The sequence below is a fragment of the Chinchilla lanigera genome, unplaced genomic scaffold (assembly GCF_000276665.1).
Source record: "Chinchilla lanigera isolate Chin_1 unplaced genomic scaffold, ChiLan1.0 scaffold00012, whole genome shotgun sequence".
Classification (NCBI taxonomy): Eukaryota; Metazoa; Chordata; class Mammalia; order Rodentia; family Chinchillidae; genus Chinchilla; species Chinchilla lanigera.
Window position 1 is genome coordinate 7,173,789 of NW_004955413.1, and position 11,860 is coordinate 7,185,648.

General features: G+C 40.6%; 1 protein-coding gene across 8 annotated transcripts in view; it reads left to right on the forward strand.

The window, feature by feature from the left end:
• Styk1 (serine/threonine/tyrosine kinase 1) overlaps positions 1–11,860 on the forward strand; it is a 61,120-nt gene that overhangs the window by 46,416 nt on the left and 2,844 nt on the right. For all 8 annotated transcript variants that reach the window (XM_013511640.1, XM_005378924.2, XM_013511636.1 and 5 more), the window contains 8 exons: positions 147–301; positions 703–837; positions 3,354–3,620; positions 4,080–4,261; positions 5,922–6,005; positions 8,805–9,013; positions 10,734–10,774; positions 11,420–11,516. In XM_013511640.1, the coding sequence (XP_013367094.1) occupies positions 238–301; positions 703–837; positions 3,354–3,620; positions 4,080–4,261; positions 5,922–6,005; positions 8,805–9,013; positions 10,734–10,774; positions 11,420–11,516 (1,079 nt within the window). In that variant the 5' untranslated portion in view covers positions 147–237. The remainder of the gene's footprint in view (positions 1–146; positions 302–702; positions 838–3,353; positions 3,621–4,079; positions 4,262–5,921; positions 6,006–8,804; positions 9,014–10,733; positions 10,775–11,419; positions 11,517–11,860) is intronic.

Sequence of the window (11,860 nt, forward strand, 5' to 3'; positions counted from 1 at the left end):
TTTTGAGACAAGGCCTTGCTGTGCAGTTCAGGCTGGCCTTAAACTTCAAGGGATTCTGCTGCTTTAGCCTCCCAAGTGCTGGGATTATAGATGTGTGCCACCACGCGCAGCTGGGTAGTGATCCATGCATACTCCATTTTCCCCAGCACTCCTCAGGCATTGGGAATCACTCCCAGTGATGCTCGTGGTCTGCGCTGTTTCTGTGAGCCCAGGAGAGAAGCGAGAATCCCCGCGGCAATGGGAGAGAAGAGAGGCACCGCGCGGGTGCTCCTAGAATGTAACCTCAACGACAAGATGTGTCGTAAGTAGAGATGCTGCAAGTGCCTAGCTTCGGGTTTTATAGTTAGGGAGACCAGGGTCTGAATAAATTCTAGAAGGCAGATGATCTGATTTCTATCAGAGATGAAGACCATGGTGATAGGAGAATGGGACCAGAGGGCATTGCCTTTGGGGCCTAGGGGTAAGTGCCAGTCAGAGATCCTGATGCTACTTTCTCTATCTCAGCAGAAAAAAATGATAGAAGAGGCACAGCACACACTTGCTGGGCTAGGAAACAGGGACACTAGGAGGGAATTCCACCAGGGGGAAAGGCGGAAAAGGTGACATTTTACATATGATGGGATGAACATGGTGGGCAAGGGGATTGTATGGCATCTGGTCAGGTCTTTATTCTCTTCCCTTCCCGTTTGATTGCCTACTCAGTCGTACAGGGAGAGGCGTATGCGGTGATCATTGTCCCAACTCTGCTGGTTGGTGCCTTCCTCATCCTTCTTGCTGTCATCTTGTGGCTATTTATAAGAGGACAAAGATCCCAATGGCAGCGCCCGGGACTCCGAGGTAAAGCTCAAACACTGGGTTAGGCAGGGGCTCAGAGAAGACACATATGAGGAAAAATGTGGGCCAAATTTCAATGGGCCCAAGTCCTGGAATCTCAGTACCTGAAATGGGAAAAGTATGGGTTTCCTCCTGTGGAGTTAGAAGGATGGTTCTTCTCCAGAGGTCCTGAGCTGGGGCACCACACACACTTGATTGAAAGAAGAGTAGGCAAGAGAGACCACATATGACCACTTCTGTCCTCTTTGCCCTACTAGACTCTCAAACCTTTGACTATAGTAGTGTCTAAGAATGGAGAAGAAAACCTAGAAAGCAAAACCCAAGGGTTTGTTGCCATCTTTGGAGGATAAAATTCTACTCTACCATATTTTCCATCCCTACCTTGTCCTCCAAAATATACGATGAGAAGAAGTGACCTCCATGCTGGTCTTGGAAGTATTAGGTAGGAGATGTGATCATTGCTCTTCTGGAGGACCACTGGTGGTACTTCTGTAGAATGGAAGAGAATCAGCACAAACATGAAACTAAATGAAACTAAAAAGAGGCAGTTAAGACAGTTGCATAAAACTCCATAGTGTCTGATCCTTTGCCCTGTTCTAAACTTTATGTCAGCTCTTTTAAATTTCTCTCTTATGGAAAGCTTCTCAAAGACGTTGTTTAAACTCATTCTCATTGCTTCTCATCAATTCTCTATTGAACCCACAAAAATAAGGCTTATATCCCTATGACTCCCCCAAAATGACTCTTTCTAAGCTCAATAATTGCTATGTTCATTAGTCTGATAATCACTTCTTAGTTCCCATCTTATTTGGCCAGTAAAAAGCATTAGAAATAATTTTGCACTTCTGCTTTCTTGGAACTTCTTTTTTGAGACAGGGTCTCACTATGTAGTTCATGCTGGCCTGGACTCACTATGTAGCCCAGGCTGGCCTCGAACTCATGGTGATCCTCTTGCCTCAGTTTCCTGAGTGCTGGGATTACAGGCTAGTCCCACCACACCCAGCCCTAGAACATTTTTTTTGTGAAAGATTTAAAATCACTTATAAATGATATAGTTTTCATCCCTTTCAGTTTAAATACTTTTTCTATTCTGATTTTGGTGGCTGGAACTCCACATTTTTATATTAAACCACCTATTTTGCAATTTCAATACACTACACATCTCATAGGCAGTATGTCCAAAACAAAAGGCCTTGAAATTCCTTTCCAACTGTCTTCTTTCGGTCGTCTTCTCTGTCTCAGTAAACAGTTTTCAGTTGAAGCCCTTGACTCCCCTCACAGCCCTTGTCCAGCCCATTAGCAAAACCATAAATAATAAACCCACGTCACTCTCGCTTCTCACAGATCATTGAACATACCCCTAACTTCTGTGCCTTCTTGGTCCCTACCCTATCTCTTATGCTCTGTTTTCTCCTAGACATTCATTCACCTCTCAGGTCCCTGTTGAACCCTCCACCTGCAGTAGCTTCCTGTCTTGCTCAGAATGAAAAGAGACAAAATTCTTCCCAGGGCTTTATGTGATCCAGGCCTCTGGGGCCTTATTTCCTACAACTCTCCCATGATTCACTGGGCTCCAGCTTCCTTACATATATCAAGTATATTGTTTACTTAGTGCTTTTGTACATCTTGTTCACTTTTTCTAGAATATTCTCCCTGATGCCAGCATGGTTTGTTTCCTAATGTTTTCCAGGTCTTCTTCAAATGTCACTGTATCAGGAAGGTCCTTCTTGACCTTCTGATGCTATCAGAAAATAACGTTGCTGATGCTGCTTCTCATTTTCCTCCATAAGATGCACTGTCTCAGGCATTATTATGTATACCATCACTAGAAAGTTGTCTCCCTGAGAATCTAGACTTAGCCTACTCCCCAAATCCAGAACAGTACCTGTGATATTTGTTGAATAATTGGATGAATTAATGAGTTATTATAGATTTAATAATAAGAACAAACTTTTCTTTTTCAACGGGAGAAAAACTCATTTTGCCTAAGGAAGCTAGAAAATATCAGGACAGTTTTTTTAAGCAAGATTCAAGGAAATATGAAATAATTGGACTTTTGGGATAACTCAAAGAAGAAAGAATAACCACAGCTGGTAGTTGAGGGGTTACTCATACTTTCCTTTCAACTTGAGAAACCGTGTGATTGACTTAAATGATGGTCCACACTTGTAGTCCCGCCATCTTTAGGCATATGTGGTTTGGGATGTAGTCAGGAACTTCCTTGTCTCTGTACAGCACACTCATGAGGAACACTGACTTGCAGTCCTGAGCAAGACAGAAAGGAGATGTCATGATTACTTTCTAGCGGTGCATCTTGAGTTGTCCAAGAAGTAATTATTAGAAAGGCTCTACAAGCTTGGGATTGACACTCGTACATGGAGGACTATTGGAAGACATCCTTACATTGGCCAGAGAGAAAATTGCTGAAGGACCTTCCTGGCTGGTATTTTACAGGCTCTCTTCTTTTATTGAATCCCTAGGATAGCAAGAGTTGGGCTCATATCACCTCTTTGTTTTAGGGATTGCCCCCATGCCTGCATCTAGGGGCCGACCCAGGGAAGCAGCAGGACATGGAGGAAAAGTGGCCATGCCACTTACGGAGACATCAGTGGAAAGTTTTCTACGGGCTGCCACACCTTCCCTAGCTAAGCTACAGGTACCCCGGGACCAACTCTCTGAAATTCTGGAGCAGATCCACAAGGGCAGTTGCGGGAACATTTATCGAGCCACGCTGGTCACTGGGGACCCTCCTAAGCCCAAGAGTGTTGTTCTCAAGGCTTTAAAGGGTAAGACGAGAAGGGCTAGACTTCCCACTTTTCTTTATTTTTCCCCCCATGAGCCCATCACTGTAACCGTTAATATGCTTTGCAAAGTTGGAATAAGATTCTGAGGTGAATTTTTCATTTTTCTTCACTGCTTAATTCCCTTTCCTAATTTCTCTCTTTCTCTTCCTCTCTCACTAAAACAGAACAAAGATAAGACAGGCAAGAATATTAACCAAAAGGCCTAGATTGTGGTAATGTTTCAATGTGAACAGAACATATGCCTGTGCAGGGAGACTTAAACTTATTCAGTTTAAGATCTGTGACTCTATGTGACTTTTGATAATAGGCCAGTGACTTGAACACCATTTTCTTCTAACTAGTCCTTTTTGTATTATGTTTTGTTTGCACCTCCTCTCCTGTGAGGCCTTGGGAATTACCATCAGAAGCTGCTCACTACCCAAGCTCTTCTGTCCTTTGCAGAACCAGCTGGGCTCCAGGAGGTGCAGTATTTTGTGGGGCGAATCCAGTTCTATGAGTACCTGGGGAAACATCACAACCTGGTCCACCTGGAAGGCTGCTGCACAGAAAGGCTGCCCCTCTACATGCTGTTGGAAGATGTGGCCCAAGGGAACCTGCTCAGCTTTCTCTGGACTTGTCGCCGGGTGAGCAGTAGGGTAGAGCTGGTAGGAGGGAAAGCCTTGACTGGTTGATTGGCTGTTCACTTGTTAGTTAGCATCATGAATGACAAAATCTAAGAAAGAATATAGTAGTATAACAGAGTACGTTGAGCATCATGGTTAGATAGAACGATTGCAATGGCAGGGAAGTTCTACCTCTACTGGGAATCCTGGTAACCACTAGCCAGTTACACACCTGGAATGTGGTGGATGTGACTGAGAAACTGAATTTTAAATTTTATTTAATTTTAAATAATGTAAGTTTAAATAGACATGAGGTAAATAACAACTGTCTCGGTAGTGCAAATTTAGAGCATGGGCTCTCATCTCTACTAGCTCTGTCAGTTTTGATGTTAGTGCTTTCATTTTGCATTTTTTAAATTTCTAAGAGGAGAGTCATAACACATTACTACAAAAAGTCAAAGACATTCTATGTGTAAAAAATGTAGCAGTGACTGGAACTTAGGAAGTCCTCAAAATGATAGCTGTTATAATAATTATGTGAAATAATTTATTAATAATGCTTGTAATTCTTTTATTGTTACTGTTAAGTGTATCTTCCATTGTGAAACATCGCCCTTATATGCCAGGGCTGATGAGGGACAAATTCAGCTTGTGAATCTTTGTGCCCCAAACTCATATTTCTAAAATTGTTTAGAAATTTCCATCTCCAGTGGAAGTCCTTCCTTAGTTCTCTATTCCTTTTTCTGGAGAGCTACCTATCTCTCAACTTTCTCACTTGCTAGTGAGCAAGTTCAGTATTAACTGAACTTCCACAAGATGCTAATTATTGCACAACTCAATATATATGGAAAGGGCCCATGTTCTTATCTTTCATCCAGTGATATAAATAGGACAATGCGCAGGTCCTTAGGCATTTAAAACCCTTTAGGAGGTTACCTATGACTTGTTCTGTACTCTAATTACCCTTGTGTCTTTGCTCCTTATACAACTACCAGGCGTCTGTATTTTGGATCATCTTCATATATTTTTCTTAATACTTCAGACTTCTCCTTTCTCTTTTTTGCAGCTGTGTCCACTCATCTTGCAGACATCACAGGATGCTTTCTTGGTCCTGTCAGCTGAATCTGCTCTCCTCACCCCGGCATCACACGCTCTTGTTACTCTGCATGCTTCCTTCATGGCACGTGAGAGCGGTGCAACCATCTACTTATTATGATTACTTGATTCTAATTCATGCCCATCTGCCACACAATAATTGTAGCAGCAGCATTTGTTTTGCTCACTCTTGTGAAACTGGCAGAGTATGAGCCTTCAAGAAAGATGTATTGCATTCATATATTAAATTAACCATGTGTGCACGTGCACACACACACACACGCACACACACACATGCATGCACATACTTTTTTCCCAGCAAAAGTGCCACTTTATGCAGTGGGTAGTCCCACACACAGCTCCTACTTACCTGTTACTCATCTCCATTCCTTCATGGCTCTTCTAGTTCTGGACCTACTTATTCCTACATATTTCAAAATCTTTCATGTTAGTCTCTCTTTGACTCTTAATCCTTATGTGTATGGTTTTCTTAGCTTTGATATTTGCATTTCAGTGTATCTCTCCCATACTTTTTAAAGTCACTTATGTTAACGCCTCTTTGATATAGAGCTTTTTCTCTGTTTAGGATGTGATGACCATGGATGGACTTCTGTACGATCTCACTGAAAAGCAAGTCTATTACATTGGAAAGCAGGTCCTTCTGGCTCTGGTAAGTTCAGGCATCAGATGGGGGGGAATTTTCCTTATTAGTTTAGCATTTGATGCATGAGTTTTCATATTCATAGTGCCAAGTAGATGATATATCTTAGATACATTTTTAATAAATTAGAAGTTAGGGGACAGTCACAAATACTGATAAACTATTTTAGATTTTTCTTCATATAAATCACTTAGATAATATAGGATTGGTAATTCCAGGCAGAAGGTAGTCAATTAGAGTTTACAGAAGAAACAGTAAAAATTAGAAAATTTTATTCAGTCTTAAAGTTTAAATACCAGGGCAAAGAGTTATCTGCCCTCTGACTTGATGCGCTTATGTCTCCGTACAGACATGAAAAAGGAAATTAGGGAAACAAATTAGGAGAGGATATGGGAATGCAACTGAATGAATGAAAGGTTATGGTACCAAAAGTATACAAAATTATGCCTGAAAAACAAGGCAAACGAGTTCAGAACATGTTTGATTGGAGACTTGCTGTGATAATAAGTGTGATACAGTGTATTTATACTTAAAAAATAAGATACGAGTGGAAGAGGAAAAACAAGAAGAGGCAACATGAGATCACTCTCTTTATTTTAAGCCAGCTTAAAGAGGCAAGAGAACTCTAGGATTAAGAAAAATAATTTACCTTTACCAGAATTACTAAGGGATTTAGATGACTATTTCTAGGAAGTTATTCAAAAGTTGTGTTCAAAATTAGTGTTTGCTATAGAAGAACTAAGGCTTAGTGAAGCTACTATTTTAAGTATTTGATATATCTTTCCACACCTTAAAGTGTGAAATACACCAGCGCTCTAACTCAAATCAGAAAACTCTTAGCAAAAAAAGTGTTAAGGTAAGAAAAAAGCAGTAATTGCAGTTGAAGTTCCTATGCAACAAGGGACAGGACATATCATATAAGTGATTATTGTCTGCAGTGGTTGTAATGTTCCCTTGATAACGTTATGGTGTCAGATGCCAGCTTACCTTCTCTTTTTTTTTCTGAGGCAAGCTCTCACTATGTAGTTCAGGCTGGTCTTGTACTAACTATGTAGCCCAGGCTGGCCTCAAACTTGTGGTGATCCTCCTGCCTCAGCCTCCTGAGTGCTGGGATTACAGGTTGTGCACCACATACCTGACTGTCTTCTGATCCATAATTGCAGAGGTGCCTTGTAGGGATGAATTGGTCTGTGCATCAATGGCCTACAGTACAGGCAATATCATACTACTTATTCTTATTTTTAACAACTTCCAAATCAGTATATTCCTTATGTTTTCTCATCACAGCACAATTTCTGATTCTGAAACCTCAAAAAGAGACAGAAAACAGCTCGTCACTGTGTCCTTCATCAGTGATTGGAAATTATCACCTTAACCTTTTAATTTTTTTATACCATCCTTGTTTAGTCATCATACCCTCAGTCACTGACTCTTCAGGCATGCGTAACACCTCAGCTTCTCTGTATTTCTTGAATAGCTTCATGTTGTAGGAAAGGACTCCAGCAAATCTCTGTCATAGCTACAGTGGTTCTTCAATTATTCTTGGTTTTACTGGAATTGTTTTGACATTTAAAATATGGGTCATGTGGTCTTCAGAAATGATGTGAACCTGGGGTGAAAAATCTTACTTTTTTTTTTTTTTTTTTTTTTTTTTGAGACAGGGTCTCACTGTGCAGTTCAGGCCGGCCTTGAGCTCACTTTGTAGCCCATGCTGGTCTTGAACTCACAACGATTTCCCTGCCTCAACCTCCTAGTGCTGGGATTATAAGCATGTGCCACCACGCCCAGCACAATTTTAGAATATCTTTCAGGCAATTCTGATTTAGCTCCTGGCTCGGGAATTATTAGTAGAGTTTTTGTAGTACTTCCTATGAAGTGCAACATCTGATTTTGTTCACTGTTACTTAATAACTGTGTGACCTTGTGTACTCATTTAGATTTATCTGAAAGATGCCCTAACTTACCTCTTCCAATTATTTTAGGGACAAAATGAGATGTAAAACTTTGTATAAATTTATTTATTTGTTTTATTTACTAGTTTTTTCTTTTGAGACAAGGTCTCACTGTGTAGTTCAGGCTGGTCTTGAACTCACTATGTAGCCCAGGTTGGCCTTGAACTCATGGTGATCCACCTGCCTCAGCCTCCCAACTGCTGGGATTACAGGCGTGTGCCACCATGCCTGACTACATAAATTTATTATTATGGCACTCAGTTTTGTTATGGGATCTACTCTCCTTTTGAATAGCTAACTGGGTCCTACTTGAGGAGAAAGAGAAATCAAGTGGCCACCAGAGTTCAATACAGGGCAGGGGATTATACTATCAAAATCTAGTATCAGGGCTGGGGATGTAGCTCAGTGCTACAGTTCTTGCCTACTATGTATAAGGCCCTGGGTTCAGTCCTCAGCACTGCACAGATAAATAGGTAAACAAATAAATGTCATTCATATTATTTGCTCAGTTTGCTAATACTATACATAAGGCCCAGAGTGTGGTGGTGCACACCTGTAATCCCAGCACTTGGGAGGCTGAGGCAGGAGGATCGCTGTGAGTTTGAGGCCAGGCTGGGCTACAAAGTGAGCTCAAGGCCAGCCTGAACTGCATTGCGAGACCCTGTCTCAAAAAAAAGACGAAGACAAAAATGTCTCATTCATTAACATACTTTGAAAGTGATACCTTTATTAATGAAACTTGTTGAGAGTAGATAATTCCCTTATCTTTCTGAGGTTTCTTAGGACTAATTTCTCTTATCCTTGAGCTGGGCTTTGACCTTCAGGCAGCTGATATTTTGTGATCCTATGGTGACAGGAATACCTGCAGGACAAGCGTCTGTTCCACGGTGATGTGGCGGCCAGAAATATCTTGATTCAAAATGATTTGACAGCTAAGCTCTGTGGACTGGGCTTGGCTTATGAAGTCCACGCTCAAGGGGCCATCTCTGCTACTCGAACCATCCCTCTCAAGTGGCTCCCTCCAGAGCGACTGCTCCTGAGAACTGCTGGCATCAGAGGAGACATGTACGGTTTGTTGCTGGCTTCTGGATTTCTTCCCTTTATGGCCTGGGTGTCCCCTCTGAATATGACTTTGTGTGTGTTGACAAATATGTCTGCAAATGAGATCTCTCTTTCCTTGGAGTCAGACTTACTCTTAAGCAGAAATGTTATGCGATAGAGTTTATGTTTGACAATCCTCTTATAGTGCCTTTCCTTCTGTATTAAATTAGCAGTCTTCATTGGGAATAAAAAAGGAAAATGAAAACATTATTCACAGCAATATCTGAGTTATCCTCAAGGGTGTGTGTCCATATAAGACCACTTAACCCAGGAAATACTAAAGCAAATAGAACATACATACCTCAAATAATGTATTTCAAGTTAAAATATAAACATTTATTTATAATCTTAAGGAGCAAAGCTGCATTAAAGTTTATTTTTATGGGCTGGGGATATAGTTCAGGGGCACAGCACCTGCCTGGCAAGCTCAAGGTCCAGAGTTCCATTCCCGGTACAGAAAAAATGATTTTATTAGTACATGTTTGCAGTACGTAATGATTACATATGTCGCAGGGCATTGGTACATAACACAGCACATTTGAATTCTCTTCAGTTCCCCTTCACCCTTCTTTCTCCCCTCTTCCCCATCACGTGGTCCCCTTCCCATTTGTAAATGATATCAAAGCTGCCACAATGAGGATGTGGCTCCTGCATGAAGTTATTATGTTGTGGTTCTTATCTAAATAGTATCCACCATGACTAAGTTTTCAGTTCCAGTTTGGGATGGCTCTAAGCTTAGTGAGAAACTTGAAAACAATTGTGAAACAATTTGATTGGAGACTTTTAATTTTTCCTATGTTCTATAGCTGTCTCAGTCACATGATTTTACAGTTGTATAGCATATTTGTATAGTCCATTTTCAAAGCATTCAATTTATTTTTCAGTGAGATAACTTTTTTGCCCTTTATGTTAAACCAACTTGTACAATATTTGGTTATATAATGACACACCATTACAGTTATGTGTACAGTTGGTATAAACAGGATTGTAAAGAGTCACGGGTCACTTCTGGTAACCACACCACTCAACTTCTTAAAGAACCAGGTAGATGGCGAATTTTCTAGGAGCCGTGAGTGGCAGGGGAAACTTAAGTGTTAACATGGCAAGTCAGTTAAGAAACTTCTACTTCGCTTATGGCTGCTTTTCAATAGACATCTGTGGGTAATAAAGTTAATTATAAAATAGTATTTCTTTAATGATATTATAGGATAGTGTTGCCTAGGCAACACTGTATGGAAAACTTGGTCTGTTAACATTTATGTTAGATTTGGGCAATTGGATCTGCTGAGAAAATGGTGGATAAAGGATAAACCTCTCTTAGCCTTGTGTTGAGAATAAAGGCTGATGTTTTAGCATAGAGGAATGGGAAAGAATAAAAGAAGATGTAGGGCGAGATTTCTCCATTTGGGTGAATGGCTTGTGTGTCTGCATCCACACACTAGCAAATAACAGTAAACATTTGTTAATGTGAAATACAGAAAAAGAGACACAGATCCGGTCTTAAAGACATTCGAATCTAAAGGAGTTGGAAAGAAATACTTTTAAGTACTTCATTTTATCCTATCTCTTTGATTCTCTTTCATTACCTTATTTTTGGTAGTTCTTCCTGATGGCTTCTGATATTTGACCTCTCTTTAGGAAAGGAAAAACAGATGTTAAGTAGATGGATTTGTTTCTTTTACAGCTGGTCGTTTGGGATTCTGCTCTATGAGATGGTGACTCTAGGTAAGGATGCCCCAAAATAGTGCGTGACTCTAATGTCAACATGTACGTGGTGTGTGGGAGAGTGGATGATATTTTCTTTGAGAAAATATTTCAGAACAGGCCTAAAGACTGAATTGGGCTGACATGAATTCCAAGCCTGGTTCCCGAGAAATCTTATAAAGTGATGATTCCCTCTCTACCTTGCCCCCTCCCTCCCTGTCCTTCTCTTAACTTTCTTTTGCTGTCTTCCTCTTTCTTTCTTTCCCCCCAAGCAATATCAATTTTAAAGGGGTGTTTTTGAATATAAAGGATAATTTCCAGAGTGATTTTTCTGTAACAAACTGTTTTCTTTAGACTTATTAACTCATCCCATTAAGAAACTGCAGCCTTTTCCTAAGTTATAAAGAGTAGAAGGCAAGTCTTTGTCTTATTTTATTTCCTACAGACTCAAAATTCTTCTAACATCAGTTAGAAGCTTTCTCCAAATTCACCAAGCCTTATCCTTACTTGATCAACAAGGAGGAACTATATTTGATGTAGTATTCTTCCTATTGCTCTATCTTTTGCAGGTGATTGGCCCAAGTTAATGGAGAGCAGTGTTATTTGCCATCCACATGTTAGAGAGCTCTAAAGTTCTCTTGCTACTTTTTCTTTCCATGTTCACAGGGGCACCACCATATCCTGAAGTCCCCCCTACCAGCATTCTACAGTATCTTCAGAGAAGGAAAATCATGCAGAGACCCAGTAGTTGCACACACACCATGTAAGTGGCTTTTAAAGGTTTGCTTTTCTCTGATGCCAAATATGTTTTTGTATCCTATCAGTTATATGCTTTTCAAAGTAGCTCAAATGACCCTTAGTTTTTCTTATGTCCTAATGCAGAGCCTTAGACCAAACCCATGAGGTAAAACATACTGTTCATATATTATATACATATTATTATTATTGTTGTTATTCTTTTTGTCTTTTTAAGACAGGGTCTCTCTATGCAGTTCAGGCTGGCCTTGAGCTCACTTTGTAGCCCATGCTGGTCTCGAACTCGCAGTGATCCTCCTGTCTCAGCCTCCTGAGTGCTGGGATTATAGGTGTGTGCTACCACGCCCTGTT